We start from the raw sequence: 17,126 nt of genomic DNA on the forward strand, positions 1-17,126 counted from the left end.
AAAAGTAGGCTTAATTCAGGAAATGCATGTTACTTCTCTCTTCATAAACTTTTGTCTTCTCGTTTAATATCTAAGAAACTAAAAGTTAAAATATACAAAACAGTAATTTTGCCTGTAGTATTATATGGGTGTGAAACTTGGTCCCTTACATTGAAAGAGGAACATAAATTGAGAGTATTTGAAAATAAAATCCTTAGGAAAATATTTGGACCTAAAAGGGATGAGGAGACAGGTGAGTGGAGAAGGTTACATAATTTAGAACTACATAATTTGTATTCATGTCCAGATATTATTAGAATAATTAAATCAAGAAGACTTAGGTGGGCAGGGCATGTGGCACGAATGGGAGAGGAAAGAGGAGTTTACAGGATTCTTGTTGGGAAACCAGATGGTAAGAGACCTGTAGGAAGGCCAAGACGAAGATGGAGGGACAACGTTGAGATGGACCTAAAGGAAATCGGTAGGGATGGAAAAGAGTATATAGATCTTGCTCAAGATAGGGACAGATGGAAGGCCTGTGTTGCTGCAGCCATGAACCTTCGGGTTTAAGAAGGCTAGAGAGTTAGTTAGTTAGTTCTTTTTTCATATTGGTTGCAGAAACTTTTCCAGCAGCCCTCTAATTACACAAAAGAAACATATCCCTTCTAATAGCACATTAAATCATTACCAGAATATTAAGATTATTCCTGTATAAAGGGGTCCATTTTTGCTTCTCAAATGTTTGCAGCAGAATTAATCAATTTTCCGTGAATTGCATAACTCACAGGATACTTGACTTCAGAAAGTGTCATGTCGGTATTTAAACAGTAAATTTCGTGTTTGAGTCTATTTTGCATTTTGCAGTTAATTTCGCATCATTTCGTGACAAAACAGGGTAGGGAAATGTACCTCACACTTTTCAAAAACACGAAAAATTAACAGTGTTACTATTTCACATTTCGTGTTTTCGTCAAAAACGAAATATGCATGCCTCTAGTCATGAGTAACCCTAATTACTGTTTTTGTGCCACTCTTTTTCTCTATTTTGCAAGAGGAAGAATCTGTGACAAGTAGTATATCCCCATTCACATCATATTTGTTTTTATAGTCCTAATCTTTTGTCATACAGGAAATGATGGTCCAGGCAGGGGACATGGGAAAAGACTATGAACACTGCCTTGCTCTTCAGAGAAAGCTAGATGATGTTGATTCCGATATGCGAGTGGATGATTCGAGGATGAAATCTATAAATGCTTTGGCTGACAAATTAATAAGACAGGGTCGCAGTGACACAAGAACAGTTCAGCAGCGAAGAGAAGAATTGAATAACAAGTAAGTTTTCTATAGCTCAAGAGTAATAAGTGGATTCTGAAGACTGAAAGGCACAAATCCTTTGTAATTTGCAAAACAAATACTATGCATTGATTGTGATTGGAAATTCAATAATTATTTCTGAGGATTGTGCATATATTTTTATGTTCCATCAGTAAATTGTGATTTGAGTCTGAATACTTTTACAATTTTTAAGTGGGCCAGATGACTTAACATGCAATAGGCATTTGTTTCATGTTCAGCACAAATCCTTCATACTGAATATAACTCAGATAATTCAGAGGTAATGATGTTTATAGTTGCTACACAATACATTTCTAGCATATTTATATATTACTAATGTTTTTATTTCCTGCCAGTTGATGCTGTACAATTTTATTGGAAATTTATTAAATTTTTAATCACATGACTTATTATCTTTTGTCTTCTTGACCCTAACTGTAACAAATTTTTTTTAAACTTCTTTTGTTAAATCCTATTTACTTTTTCTTACCAATCCATTTTGTTCCTTTCTCTATGTATATACAGTATTTCTTTCAAGTTGACAAAGTAACAATTCTAACAATTAAAAGTTGTTCAAATTTTTTATTAATATTAAGTATTCCACTGCAATTACATGCAGGAATTTATCAGTTTTGCTTTACAATATTCAAGAATTACACCGGAGTAGTAAAATATCTGTCATTTAATCACTCACTAAGTCCATTTTTCATACAATACAGGTGCAAAATTGTCTCATGACATGTTTGTAGACACTGAAATATGTACTCAACCTCCGTAAAAGTATAGGTTGGTATTGATGAATAAATTCCAACTGATACCTCAACATCAGTTATCAGCAGAATAGTAGATATTAGACAGTTTGACTATACATCAATTTCTGTAAATGCACTTTTCAAATTACAAAGTATTTGTGACACATGTATGTGTATGCCACTTTCAGATGGAAGGCTCTCCAAGGTGCCCTGGGAGAATACAGAGAACACCTGTGTGGAGCACTTGAGATCCATGGCTTCAACCGAGACGTTGATGACACTAATTCACGTGTCACAGAGAAAGCTCTGGCAATGTCAGTGGATGATTCCGGCAAGGATCTTAATGCAGTGGAGACATTGCTAAGGAAGCAAGATGCAATGGAGAGGGACATGACTGCCATTGAAGGAAAACTAAAGGTTTGGCATATTTTTTTATATTCACTTATTAAGAATTAGTTATGTGAATTTGCATATCTGAGACAATTTCTTCTTAAATTGGATTGATAATCAATCATATTTGAATAATTTGTCACAAAATACATCTGCAGTATTACTTCATGGTAACCAGTCAGAATTCTAAGGATGTCTCCTTTCTCTTCAACCCTGTCCGTACCTTTTTTTCTGACTGCAGCCAAGATGTTAAACTGTCCTGACTTTTGTACTGACTGCAGCCAAGATGTGAAACTGTCCTGACTTTTGTATTTAGCAAATTTTTTTGTTTGTTATAATAATCACTGCCAATATGCATAATTAAATTAATACTAATTTTAGTTGGTTCAAACATGTGAGGGATAAATACTAAACTTAATTTGAAGTTCGTTAAAATAATTTGAATGTCCAGTCTCCTTTGTCTATTTTTTTTTTTTTCAAGCATTTGTAGCATATTGGTCAAATAACAACTTGTCAACATGTAGCAGGTACATGTTTGAGCATGAGTATACATTCAATTCAGTTGCAGTGAGGGGTATGCATGCAATTCTGTGTAATATATATAGTGTGAAAGTTACCAAATGTTTTCTAGGAACACGATGCCGAGGCACGTCGATTGATACAGAAATATCCAGACATGGCTGCTCCGATTCGAACCAAACTGTCTGAGTTACAGGATAGTTGGCGCCAGTTGCACCAGCTGAGTCAGCACCGCCGGCAGAACCTCAATGCATCATATACGCTCCACAAATTCCTAAGTGACCTGCATGAACTGGATGTCTGGGTGGGAGACACCATAAAGAAAATGGGCTCCTCGGAATTGCCAAACTCCATTACAGAGGCGGAGGCTTTGCTTGAGCTGCATCAGGAACGAAAGGTTTGTCTTGAACTGTTTTGTCATGGTTATGCTTGGTATCTTATGAAGCTGTTTATTTTTGTCAAATATGGCAGTAGCTTTCGAATACCATTTTCAACCCAAATAGTGAGGACCAATTTGTAAGGCCCACTCGAATATACTGAAATATCAAATTCTAAAGTGCCTGTATTTATTTACATTATCCAACTAATTTTATTATTCAGTAGAGAGAGAACTGGTATGAAATTTTTAATAATGCTGATAAAATTTACTGATAAATTATATTTTTCTGATCTGCTCTAAAGTAGCAAACATTCCAGATTCTCAGTGGTTCATGAATAGCCTTATTTAATTTATGTCATCAGATGTCTCCAGTGGATCTTGCTTTAGAAAAAAGAAACTGCATATTTTGACACTCACTTTACAAAATAAACTATGTTGTAGAAGTTATACCATTATATGCATAGTAGGATTGAGCTGATACCACTTTGACCCAATACAAATGACAATACATGGAAATTGAAACTTTTACAGTTGTTCACAGTTTTTAATGTGAGAGGTTTGCCCTAAATTAATCATAATTTCACATGAGATAATCATTTAATCACAAAAGCTATCTCTCTCCTCTACGCTGTTGCAATGTATAATTTCCAGGGCCCCAAAAGTGTTACATGGCATTTTTGCAAACCTTGCGAGATTCACAGACTCCAGAAAAATATCAGCTAGTATCAATGATTATGTTTGAACTGATACTTTCTAATACCGATACGACTGGTACAAGCTGATACCAATACATTGCCATCGGTATCTACTGAGCCCTAATGCATATAAATAATAACAAACTGGCAGAATTTTGCAATAAATTACAGGCATTTATGGAAATATTAGATGTGTAAAATTCAGCAACTTCACTGATATATACCAATACACTGATATTGGCTAATACCAATAAGAGTCCCAATTAATCTGTTCCAACCATAGGTAAAACATTGCCAATAGACTAATCATATCTTTACCCTCAATTTTAGGCTGAAATTGATGGGCGCCAGGAAACATTCAAAGCCCTGAAGGAGTTTGGCCAGCGTCTAACCCCTTCACCAGGACAGGAAGACCTTGCACAGAGCCTGGCTCATCTCGAGGAGCTGAGGAGAACCCTGAGTGCTGCCTGGGAGGAGAGGAGGCATCGCCTGAATCAGGCACATGAGCTGCAGCTGTTCAAGGAGCAGTCGGACCAAGCAGACAATTGGCTGGCTTCCAAGGAGGCATTCCTTAATAATGATGATCTTGGAGTAAGTTACTCCTCACTTTATTCTGTGCTGCTTTATTTTCATGGTTAGAGAGAAGGGGGAAGGGTGAGTGAAAGAGTGAGTGAGTGCATGTTTGTTTGTTAGTTAGTTATTGATTTATTGTTAGTTAATTATTGATTTATTTATCCATCCGCTCATCCCCTCTCTCTCCGTACAGTTTTTGAAAATTCATGTAAATTATGAATTTATGAATTATTTCTTTCAATATTTGCTCATAATCGTTGGGGAGTATGCCCCTCACTTTTAACTCTTTAAGTCCCACTGTGCTTCTCATGCATATAGAATTTAAACTTGATCAAAATATCTTGAGAGAAGTTTGTTTGCTTATTAATTCAAAATGCTGTAGACTGTTTTTTGTTTTTTTTCAATCTTTACAGATTGTCTTTGCAGCCATTGAAAATACTATACAGAACGTTTGAGACCAAAAACTTGAGAAATATGCGTATTACATACTAAAAAATTATGATAATTATAATGCATTTATTATTATTATTACCCATACATGCCCATAGTTTTAAAAAATGCAAAATATCACAAAAGGAACTTTTTCTAAAAGACCTAGCATTGTAAAATTCCTTCATATCCCCTTGAAAGTTAAGGTGGTCAATTCCCAAGGAATGAATTTGATCTCCTTATGATAATCTTTCAGTCCCCTAATGTTGCAAACAAGATACCGAAACACTGAAAACCTATTGTTTCAATTTTAGTGCTGTTTATATCAAGATTATGGGCAATTATATAAACTTTATTTACATATAGTCTTATATTAGCCTTTATATCTGTATCATATGAATGCACTGGAAGTTTAATGATTGAAAATTATTTTATAAGTGTCTCACACAAGTATGTAATTTACTTGCAGGACTCCTTGGCGAGTGTGGAAGCGTTGCTCCGTAAGCATGAGGCTTTTGAGAAGACTCTCGCTGCACAGGCAGGCCGCGTGGAGGAGCTTGAAAGGTTTGCTGTGGAAATCCTTGCAGCCAATCATTATGATAGCGATGGAATACAACAGAGGTTACAGGCAGTGTGTCGTCGAAGGGACAGGTTAAAGGAAAGTGCCACCATTCGTCGACACAGACTTCATGAATCTCGACAGCTTCAACAGTTTCTCAGAAACATGTATGAGGTATGTAGCTATTTCACATTTAGCATAGTTACTTGAGAAATTGTAGGGTGAAATTCTTGCTGATATTTGATAAAGTACAGATAAAATAGAACTGATACTGATAACTACTGTACCAATCTAACACAAAATTGCAAATGTTGCATAAAGAAACAAAATAGTTCATTTAGCTGCTCAGTTAATATGTCACTGACTGATTATTATGAGTTTTGCTTTGAAAAATAAATTGCATATATTGTGACATTACTTTATAAAAATGAGATTTTAAAAGCATCTCTTGTAGTGGTGTGTTTTGTAGTTACTCAACATTTCAATCAATAAACATTGGTCTTCATCAGGAAGGAGTAGAGATGCTTTTCAGGTAAAATCACATGGTATTAAAAGGTTAATTTTTTACATTTTAAATAGAACATTTCAGCATTTTAATACATGTAATTTTACTTGGAGGACATCTCTACTTATTCCTGATGAAGACCAATGTTTATTGGCCAAAACATCCAGTAACTACAAGCTATCTTTTTCAAATCTGACTTTTACAAATTAACGATGGATATGGTAACACTTGTCAAAAATTTGTAATATCAAGGTATATGAATTATGTCTTTGCAATGTTGGGGTGTATAAATTATGCCTTTGAATTCATAACAATAGTAACAAAATTGCAGAATTTTGCACTAAGTTGCAGTCAGTAATATTACAGATAAACTCATCTGGTTGAAATTTTCACAAAGTTTGCAGTAAGTTAATATTAATTCTCTGTGTGCCAGTAAGTTATTCTAATAGCTAATTCAGTTTTAATTGACAACAGAAACTCGAGTTTACATTTTTCAAGGGACTAAGGTGAAAAGAAAAACTCACAATTCAGGGAAAAATCTGGGAAATTTTAATAACATGTTGCATTATTGGGACCACAGAGCTTGAATGCAGGAAAATGTAAAATATGGAAACATAAAATCAGGGTAGCGTTGTATTTCTATGTGAAGGATATTTTCAAAACCAACTCTGGTCCTTTTTATAGGTCGAAGGATGGATACACCATAAGCTGCAAGTAGCAACAGACGAATCCTATAGAGAGCCTTCAAACTTACAAAGTAAAATACAGAAACACCAGGTATTTGAAGCCGAGCTCTCTGCAAACAAGGGGAGAGTGGACAGCGTTACACAGGAAGGGGAGCAGCTTATTGGAGGAGGACATTTTGCAAGCATGGAGATCAGAATGCGATTGGATGAGCTGGAGTCGGAGTGGAAGCAGCTGCAGGATGCTAGTCAATTAAAGAAAGAAAGACTGAATGATGCTTACCAGGTATGACAAGACTAAAGGTTTTCAGCAGAACTACCTATATACCTTCAATTAATTTATAACACTAAAACTCACTTAAATTCTGGCCTGTTGTGTCAAAAATATAATGTCGTGGCCCACAAAATGTGCTTTGTTTAAACCCGAAGTTCACCATCTGTACAGTAAGATCAACATGGAATGAGTTATGGATACATCTTGCAATGCGAATGTGTACTTGTTTGTCACACTTTCTTCTTTGTACTTTTGGAAGTGTAATATATTATGTTTAGTGTTGTTTACTGTTTTGGCCAATTGCATATATATCTAAGACAGTAAATCACATGCTTGAAATGGACCTGTTAGTTATAAAACCCACAAAATACATGACAGTCGTAGTTGGAGAATGCTGATTATTAGTTTTCAACCAGATTGTGAGTATGTCGAACAGTACTTGTGGATTCATTAAATTAGGCACACACAGGAGATGTATTCTATGTAGTACTTGGAGAGTTGCAATCAGTATTGTGATGCTAAAACTGTACAGGAACTGAACAGTTTCCACGTTCTCTTGTTATCCTGTTATAATGTTCATAGTTAACTACGGCTGGGTATAGAAGTGTGTGAAAAAAATAACAGAATTGACTTGTAGGCCAATATTCAGATTGAATCTTTAACTTATTTCTTGTCACAAAATATCTAAAGTTTAGGTACTTTTCAGATCGAAATGATAAATGCAACCTTTTGTATTGAAGTGACATACTTGCCATTCTGGGCCATTTTCTCAATAATATCATGCATCATGTCACCTCATGTTGGTCACGCATATGCAGGGAATGTTTTTTTAACAGACTGGAGTGGCTTGTCACTTCAGTTTGAAAGCTCTCTTAAATTTGGTTCAGTAATGTTCATTAGAAATTGATAGTGAATCAATTCTCCATAGATAAGATTTGTTACTAAACAAGATTTTAAAATTTCCTCAGGCATTACTATTTAGCCGAACATTGGATGAACTTGAAATGTGGATGGATGATGTGGAAACGCAGCTCCAGTCAGAGGACCATGGGAAAGACCTTGCAAGCGTTCAACATTTGCTGAAGAGACATCAAATACTGGAAAGCGACGTGCACAGCCACAACGAAGCTATCGAACAAGTGAAAGACACTGCCGCTAACTTCCACAGAACAAATCATTTCATGAAAGAAGAAATTCAGGAGCGTGCTCAGGCAGTTATCAAGCGGTGTGTATACAATGTTGTTTGTCTGTGTGCAAAACTCTAGAGACATTTTTGCATCAGGTACAATGTGCCATTAAATAGGTGGTCAGGCCAGTTTCAGAACTCTATTTTTAGTGCAAGTGTATTGTCCCTTGGACTAATACTGATACTATGAATCGGTATTGGTCAGTACCAGTGATATCAGTGTCAGAAAATATCTGTTTGAATTTAATCACTCATCAGGTTGATACTTTTCTGGAGTTTAAGTATGTCGTAGGGTCCACAAAATGCCGGGAAATGCTAGTAACATTTGTGAGTCAATAGTTATAACATCAAAAGAAAATGTAAATGAATGAGCAAAGAAACAAATTGATCATTACTCCTTTGGTATTTTTGGAATATATAGGCATGTTGATGTATTTTTTTTTCAGTAGAATTTTCGATAATTTTACTGATAGGATATTTATGTAAAACGCATTGCAATGGGTTGTTTGCAGGTTGTCATTTAATATCAGATGAGTAGAATACTGATTTTCCATGTCAGTAAATTAATATCAAAAGTAAGAAAAATAAACCTGAAGTAACAAATTTTTAAGTGTTTAGATTAACTTCAATGTGATGTATTGTTGCAGATACCAGTCACTGCAAGAGCCAATGCAGATAAGAAGAGACAACCTGGAAGATGCCCTTCTACTACAACAGTTGCTGAGGGACATTGATGACGAGTCTCAGTGGATCGCAGAAAAGGAGCCTCAGGCTGCATCCAGGGACCTAGGGGCCAACCTGACTGCTGTTCAGAGTCTTCAAAAGAAACACCAGGTAGAGCTGTCAATTAAATTAGCAGGCAGTTAAATTATTTATAACTTTGTGGATATCAACAAACACTTACGGCTGAATGTAATCCAATAAAAATGCAATTGTGTACCAGGTGTATAAGCTTAAATCTGCTGTTTTGTAGTCAGAAAAACACATGGTTTGTTCATAGAAAGCAACAAGAAATTTATTCAAAGTACTTGCCCTCGCGAGCTACACATTTTGCCCATCTCTCGGGCAATTTGTGGATACCACGCCAAAAAAAGTCCTTCTCTTTCGAGGCAAACCACTCATCAAGCCATTTTCGGACGTCTGCATACGAATCGAAGTGCTGCTCAGCGAGGGCGTGGCCCATCGACGAAAACAGATGGTAGTCGGAAGGGGCCAGGTCTGGTGAATAGGCGGGATGGGGTAGCACCTCCCAGTTGCGTGTCTCCAAGTAGTTTTGGACCAGTCTTGACGTGTGTGATGGGGCGTTGTCGTGGAGGAAAATCAGCTTGTCATGTCTTTCTTGATAATCCGGTCTTTTGTCACACAGAGCACGGTGCAATTTGATCAGTTGTTGGTGGTAGCGGTGGGCAGTGACAGTTTCACCAGGTTTCAACAGCTCAAAGTAGACGATGCCCTGTTGATCCCACCAAACACACAGCATCGTCTTCCGGCCGAAGCGATTTGGTCTCGAGGAAGATGTTGATGGTTGGCCGGGATCAACCCACGATTTCTTGCGTTTAGGATTCTCGAAATATATCCACTTTTCATCACCAGTCACAATCCGATGCAGGAAAGACTTTCTTTTTTGTCTGGCAAGCAAGATTTCGCATGTGTTTTGCCGTCTCTCCAGCTGCCGATCGGTCAATTCATGCGGCACCCATTTTCCGATCTTTTGAACCTTTCCCATGGCACGTAGACGCATGGAAATGGCTGCTTGAGTAACACCCAATTGCTCGGCAAGCATCTTTTGCGTTTGGGTATCGTCCTCGTCCAAAAGAGCCTGCAATTGATGGTCCTCAACCTTCCTGGGCCGATTTTCACGCTTCTTGTCGCTCAGGTCAAAATTGCCGTCTTTGAACCGACGAAACCAATCCCTGCACGTTGTTTCCGATACAGCACTGTCACCATAGGCCTCCATAAGCATTCGATGCGATTCGACAGCCGATTTCTTCAAATGGAAGCAGAAAAGCAGAGCTTCCCGCATATGCTCTTTTTCTGGCACAAAACTAGACATGCTTACCACAGGAACACTGTCTGTTGTTGTCTGCACCTGCTAACGATGTGCATTGATTTGTGTTGGCAGATGTCCAACTCATAAAAACACCAGGTATGGCGTGCTCATGGTAGCTTCATACGCTCACTAACGCCATCTATGAGCAAACAGCAGATTTAAGCTTATACACCTGGTATTCTGAAGTAGGGATGGGTGGATCCACATCTGTGAAGATTCAGAATTTGGATATCAAATCCAGGACTTGAGAATTGAATATCAAATTCAAGATTTGGGATTTGAATATCAAATCCATGATTTGGGATTTGAATGTCAGATACAGGATTTGAGATATGAGTGTATGGCCCAGGATTTTGATTTCAAATATTGAATTGAAGATTTGGATCTAGGATTGGAGATTTGAATATTTGGATCCAGAATTTCAATGTCAGGACTTCAATATCAGTTCCAGGATTTGGGATTTGAATCCAGGATTCAGGATATGAATATTGCATTCTGAATTTGCAAATGGATGCATGACGTCATCCAAGATTTGGGATATCAGAACAGGAATAAAAATTCTCCAGAATTTGGATAATTCAGATTTCACTGGCCATCCGCATTCTAGAGGATGAAACTTGTATTTAATATAACAATCTTACTTTTCAATGCTGATAATTTTCCGTTGTCACATTTGTTAAAACTGCACAAATTAAATATTATAACTAATACCATTAATAATGTTCTCAGGCTTTGGAGGCTGAGATCAATTCCAGAGATCCAGTAGTTGCAGTGATTGCAAACAGGGCCCAGCAGATGGTGCACAGTGGCCATTTTGCAGCCAACAAAATAGAATCTCGAGTTTTGGAGCTTCAAGAACAATTTGGGCACCTGAAAGATTTGGCAAGTGTGCGAAAGCTCCGGTTGTTGGATGCAGTGGAATCACAAATGGTGAGTTTGTTTTAAATTAAGTTAATAATTGTAGAAATAGTAGTTCTGTGGAGAAACAAGAAAATCTCATTGAATCACTTCTCAACAACTTGTGGCATGTACTATGTACCACCACTAATGGAAATTACGAAATAAGTATAATTTTTTACATGTTCCTGTTAACTTCTTTAGTATTTTTTATTTTGTTGGTTCAGTACAAGAAATATAGAGTGTACCAGAAAAAGTGGAAAATTTTAAAGGGCTATGTTTGAAACACAGTAAATGGCTATGTTTGAAACACAGTTACAGATAGATTCACAATGTTTGCACTATAACATTTGCCAAATGGTCATGCATGAGTTTAGTTTTTGAGAATGGTATGCCTGAGATTTGTGGTGCCATTTGATATGCGCTCTGATGATGTTTACTAAAGTTCACATATTACAGTGCTTTCCTGTATTGCTTTTTGCACTGATTCTGTCTCTTAGAAACAAGTCACTAACTACTAGTTTACTGCACAAGAAGCAAATTTCTATATTTCACAGCCTGTTTACAGTTTACTATTTCCTTACATTATTTATCCACCCATCTGCTGAAAGAAAAAAAAACCCACAAAAGCTTGCATGGTAAAGTTCCATATTTCCACGTTGTGCTTAGGAATGTGCTGTCTGCCTGCCGGGATTGTGTCTTTTTAATGTAACAATCACATTCCCACATTTCCTTTTGTATCAAGTCTTGAATTACACCCTAGACTGCATTTGCAAACCAATGAGTCTGTGGCACCTGCAGCCAGGAATTGTGTTGTGTCATCTATATGTGTTTATAATTCTCCATCTCATCATATCACCACCATTCATCCCAATCATCGTGATTAACCAAAAGTGGCAGAAAAGCAACGTAACATAATGTAATTCAATCAATCAATGAAAATATGGAACTTTGCCATGCAATACTTTCACTATGTTTACTGGCACCATATCATGAATCACTATAGCTTCTTGAATAACTTTTTTCTAGACCCTAAGACACGTGTTTTTCCTTTGTCTAGAGTGCATGTGTTATGGGGTAATTTTATGTTACTAGCATGATACTTATCTGATGCTCTACTTTCTCATTATTCTATGTGTTTTTGTCATTAATATTATTCTTTCAGTTTTATGCGGAAGCAAGTGAAGCGGAAGCGTGGATCCGAGAGAAGCACCCTCTGTTAACATCTACAGATTTCGGAAAAGATGAAGATTCTGTCCAGTCCCTCATGAAGAAACTGGATGGAATTCAGAGGGACATCAATGGCTTCCAGCATACTGTAGGTCGTCTGGCAAAGCTCAGCCAAGGGTTGATTGAACGAGGCCACTTTGATAACGAAAACATACGACGAAAACAGGTATGGAATGTGGGGACTGTTTCAGTATGTATTTTATTGATCTATACAGTGATATTCACGAAACTGTGAAATATTTTTAAAAATTATCATTCAGATAAATTTTATAACGACACTATTTTTATTATACTGATCTGATAAAATTACTCCTTATTAATTTAATTTATGTAACTTGGTGATTGCAGTGGGTTTGGTGTTAGGAAAAGAAACTACATATTTAGGCATTGTATAACATCATGGAATATGAAAATTGTAACAATTTAAAAGTAGTTCAGAATATTTGTAAGTTATAATATATATTTTGGCTGGGTGGCCGCGGTGGCTCAGTCGGTAACGCATCTGACTACAATGCCAAAGGTCCTGGGTTCAATCCCCAGCCGGTTCAAATCCAGGAACTTTTCTAACGATGGAAGCAGCCCCGGCACCCACCCAGCGTCGAATAACATGGGTACCTGGCGGAAACCCTGGGGGTAAAGGTGGTCAGGGGCCTTTTTTTTATATATATATTTTTTGGTATGGAACTATACCACAGTAATCTACCAAAATATTTGCACTAAAATATTCATAATTTCACATGAGATAACCATTTAATCACAAAATCCATTACTTCCTACAATGCAAAAATAGTGAATAATACATTTTGCATAATGTCTAAGATATTTATACTCCGGTTACACTAAGTTAAGGGACATTTATGAATATCAGATCAATAAAATCAACAACAATTTACCGATAAAGTACGAATTATTTAGTCATTGTGATGATATAGTTTAAGCTTCTATTATTGTTTACAGGCTCAGATAGAGGCTCAGTTCCATGAACTGGAAGAATTTGCTGAACTGCGCTACAAACGGTTGGTTGAGAGCAAGAAACTGTTCCGTTTTCTCAGAGAGTCTGACGAGGTCGCAGAATGGATTGGAGACCAGACTGCAGTTGCTGCATCAGAAGATTATGGATGCGATGTGGAACATGTAGAACTACTCATTCAGACATTTGAAAGTTTCCTCACGGGACTAGCTGCCAGCGAAGGAAGGGTGTCTGGAGTGATAAACACTGGAAAGCAGTTACTTGGTGAGGGACACCCGGAGCCTGGCAGGATTAAGAACAAGCTGGAGGAGACTGAACAGCTGTGGGAAGATTTGAAGGAGCTAGCTCATGCACGAGAAGATGTAAGTGCAATCAAATTATTGCTTACCATGGTGACTGTTATTACCGGAACCCTACGTTACCTTCTCAGAAATTTTGAAATTTTTGTAGTTATAAATGTTAAAATTGTATTCAGAGTTTCTTTTAAGACATATAGGCTTATTATTATTATTTTTATCATCGTCATTTATTATTATTATTATTATTATTATTATTATTATTATTATTAGTGTGGGCAAACACGTCAAAGTAACCATGTCATAGGGCCTATTCACTTTGGTTATGTTAGTCACATTTGTGTAGTTGTGTAATGTAACCTGTTAAAAGAATTGTGAAACTCTCATCAAATTGTATTACCTTTGGTAAAGTGATTTTATGTTTAATTACAGGCACTCATGGGAGCGAAACAAGTCCACGTATTTGACAGAACTGCTGATGAGACAATTGGTTGGATTCAAGAGAAAGAAGGGTCATTGTCTTCGGAGGACTATGGACAAGATTTAGAAACAATTCAGGCCCTCATACGAGAACATCAAGGCTTTGAGCGAGACTTGGCTGCTGTGAAGGAACAGGTATGTGTGTGTGTGTGTAAATTTCATTGGCATAACCTCCTCGTATATTGAGGCATATTTTAGCTGAAAAAAAACATTAAATTTAACATTGTTTGTTTGATTTGTGTTCACTTTATGCTTGTGTAGGCTAATAGGGGTTAAATTTTACATGACATCACAAATTCATAGTCCTTGTTCTAGTTTGAATGATTGATGACAAAAGTGACTAGGATATACAGGGTCCGGCAGAATGAATAGTAGGATATAAAAAGGACAGAACGTCGAAACAAATCGAATAATTTATTGAAACACACATTGAAAACAAAGAATAATAGATGCCATTACATACCATATATGCCATTTTACTTGGTTTTGAAGATAACGCCCGACAGATGGTCGCCATCACGTTCAGCGCATTCTTCCAGGCGGCGAACTAAAGCTCGCATCACCTGCTCCAGCATGTCCAATGGGATCACATCCACAGCTGTACGTATCCTTGCCTTCAGTTCAGCCATGGTATGAGGACGTGTAGCGTACACTTGACTTTTCAGGTAGCCCCACAAGAAGAAGTCAGGGGCAGAAAATCGGGCGACCGTGATGGCCAATGGATGTCCCCAAATCGGGAAATCAATCGACGAGGAAAATGACGCCGCAAGACAGTCATGGACCGACGGGCCGTGTGGGCTGTTGCTCCGTCGTGTTGGAACCATATGTCATTGTTCACCCTTGGAAGGAGGAAGTCATGTAACATTTGGACATAGCGATCGCTATTAACCGTTACCGCACGTCCATGAAGATCCTAAAAAAAATATGGACCGATGATGCCAAACCATACCACACCACATCACACCGTCACACGTTCACTGTGCAGGGGTTGCTCATGCAGCCAACGAGGATTAAATGGTGCCCAGTATCTGTAATTCTGTTTATTGACACCACCGTGCAGATCAAAATGAGCCTCATCCGACATCAGTATGTTGTTTCGCATCTGCGGCTCGGCTGCTAAAAGTTCCAAGCAAAGCAACGTAAAGGTTCGTCGGGCATGTTTATTTTGTTCGGTTACCTTCTGTGCAACCTGCATTTTGTAGGGGTGGAAGTGGAGGTCTTCATGGATGATGCGCCGCAGGAAACGATCTGACATTCCTAGCACCAAGGCATGTCTGGCAGCAGAACGCCGAGGACTTCGGATCAGTGCTTGACGGGCCTCCTCCACTCGCTCCTGGGTCCGTTGTGTCTTTCGTCGCCCCGGGCTTTTCTTTTTTGCACACGATGCAGTAGTCCTGAATCGTTGCGCCCACCGTACAATCGTCCTATGATCCGGGACGTTCTGATGTCGGCCCACCTGGAAATGGCGACGAAAGAGTCGCTGCACGGTGATTGGAGACTCGTTATTTTTTAAATACGCCTCAACGGCGAATGCTCGATGTTCCGAACTCCACAAGGCCATACTTACAAATGGCAGTCCTTCCTCAATGCAGCGCGCACACACGTTGTTGCGCAGGCGCAACAGCGACGCCATACTACGTGACTCAAATCAGGCTATTCATTCCGCCGGACCCTGTACATATAATTGTGATAGTTTTTCTTGAGTTTGTTTTTGAGACACTTTTGTTTATAAATCTACTTAGCCAGTACTTAATATAACTGCACAAAACAGTTGGCTGTTACAAAAAAGTACCAAAATGTTGCTCTAATTAGTAAAACATGCTAAGTTGAAGAGAGAGCATTTTCATTCTCCACAAGATATTACTTAGGAGTTGACAAAAAGGTTAATAATTGACTTGAAGATTGCTTACAGTTGCAACATAATGATAAATCAATGACCTAGAATCCACTGTTCCCTTTTTCTAATGTTTGCTTGCATTTTGATGGAATTGAAATAAATATGCACCTGATGTGAAACCGTACTTCATTCCCTTAAGGGGATGAAGAATATTTATATGATGGGTACAGGGGAAAAACAATCAAAGTCCACTATTTCATTTTTTTTGCAGGAATGCAATTTGAAGTTTAAAAATGCTACAGAGTGAAGCATATTGCATGTGCTGATTTATGCAGGATTATGAGTGTTTTTTTTTTTCCTAAAATTAGGCATGCGGGGATGTAGTACACCATCCCTAGAATAGCATGGTATCAAAATCTCAATTTTCGCCAAAAGTGGGCTTGGTTTTTCTCCTGTACCCTTCATATGTTTCTGTCATACCTCATAGTTACTTCATTGTCTGTTAACTAGGTGGAAGCTGTGGTGGAAGAGGCTACAAGGTTAGCAAACCTCTTCCCTGATGCTCGGGAGCACATTGAAGTGAAACATGAGGAGACTGTGGAGGCCTGGAATGAACTCTTGGAGAAAGCTGCCCAAAGGAAGGACAAATTGCAGCAGGCTGAACAACTGCAAGCCTACTTCGATGAGTACAGGGACCTCATGTAAGTTTTGGCATTGTTTTATCTCTATGAATTTTTTCTAGTGCTTTTAATATTAACATGGAGATTTTAAAAAAAGCATGAAAGTTCTTACTTTCATGAAATAATTTCAGGGTGGAATAAAATCAAGGTTAGAGATATAATTGATGTTTGAAAAGGTCTTAGTTCGTGTTCAAAAACACTTATTTTGCCAGCTTCTGTAGCAGAGTGCCCTAACACAATTACTATAAAATATGCACTTTACATTAGGTATGAGACAGATTTATTGCTACTCTAGCAGTATTGCTGTTTACCAATATTTTTACTTATCTGCTGCAGCTATAAATAGTCTGCCATTTTGTTAAGATTTTGTATTTATATTCATAAAAAGAATATGTCCTGGTTTTGGAAAGTAAATGGTGCCTTTTGCA

At 37.7% G+C, this 17,126-nt stretch overlaps 1 protein-coding gene across 6 annotated transcripts in view; it reads left to right on the plus strand.

The window, feature by feature from the left end:
* The window catches only part of kst (spectrin beta chain, non-erythrocytic 5 kst), a 372,152-nt gene that overhangs the window by 301,046 nt on the left and 53,980 nt on the right, over window positions 1-17,126 (plus strand). For all 6 annotated transcript variants that reach the window (XM_083122546.1, XM_083122542.1, XM_083122545.1 and 3 more), the window contains 13 exons: window positions 1,109-1,311; window positions 2,255-2,483; window positions 3,088-3,372; window positions 4,380-4,640; window positions 5,521-5,784; window positions 6,800-7,084; window positions 8,041-8,297; window positions 8,906-9,092; window positions 11,038-11,238; window positions 12,371-12,601; window positions 13,393-13,767; window positions 14,134-14,316; window positions 16,529-16,719. In XM_083122546.1, the coding sequence (XP_082978672.1) occupies window positions 1,109-1,311; window positions 2,255-2,483; window positions 3,088-3,372; window positions 4,380-4,640; window positions 5,521-5,784; window positions 6,800-7,084; window positions 8,041-8,297; window positions 8,906-9,092; window positions 11,038-11,238; window positions 12,371-12,601; window positions 13,393-13,767; window positions 14,134-14,316; window positions 16,529-16,719 (3,152 nt within the window). The remainder of the gene's footprint in view (window positions 1-1,108; window positions 1,312-2,254; window positions 2,484-3,087; window positions 3,373-4,379; window positions 4,641-5,520; window positions 5,785-6,799; window positions 7,085-8,040; window positions 8,298-8,905; window positions 9,093-11,037; window positions 11,239-12,370; window positions 12,602-13,392; window positions 13,768-14,133; window positions 14,317-16,528; window positions 16,720-17,126) is intronic.

The sequence above is a fragment of the Lepisma saccharinum genome, chromosome 5, assembly GCF_977018435.1.
Source record: "Lepisma saccharinum chromosome 5, izLepSacc3.1, whole genome shotgun sequence".
NCBI lineage: Eukaryota > Metazoa > Arthropoda > Insecta > Zygentoma > Lepismatidae > Lepisma > Lepisma saccharinum.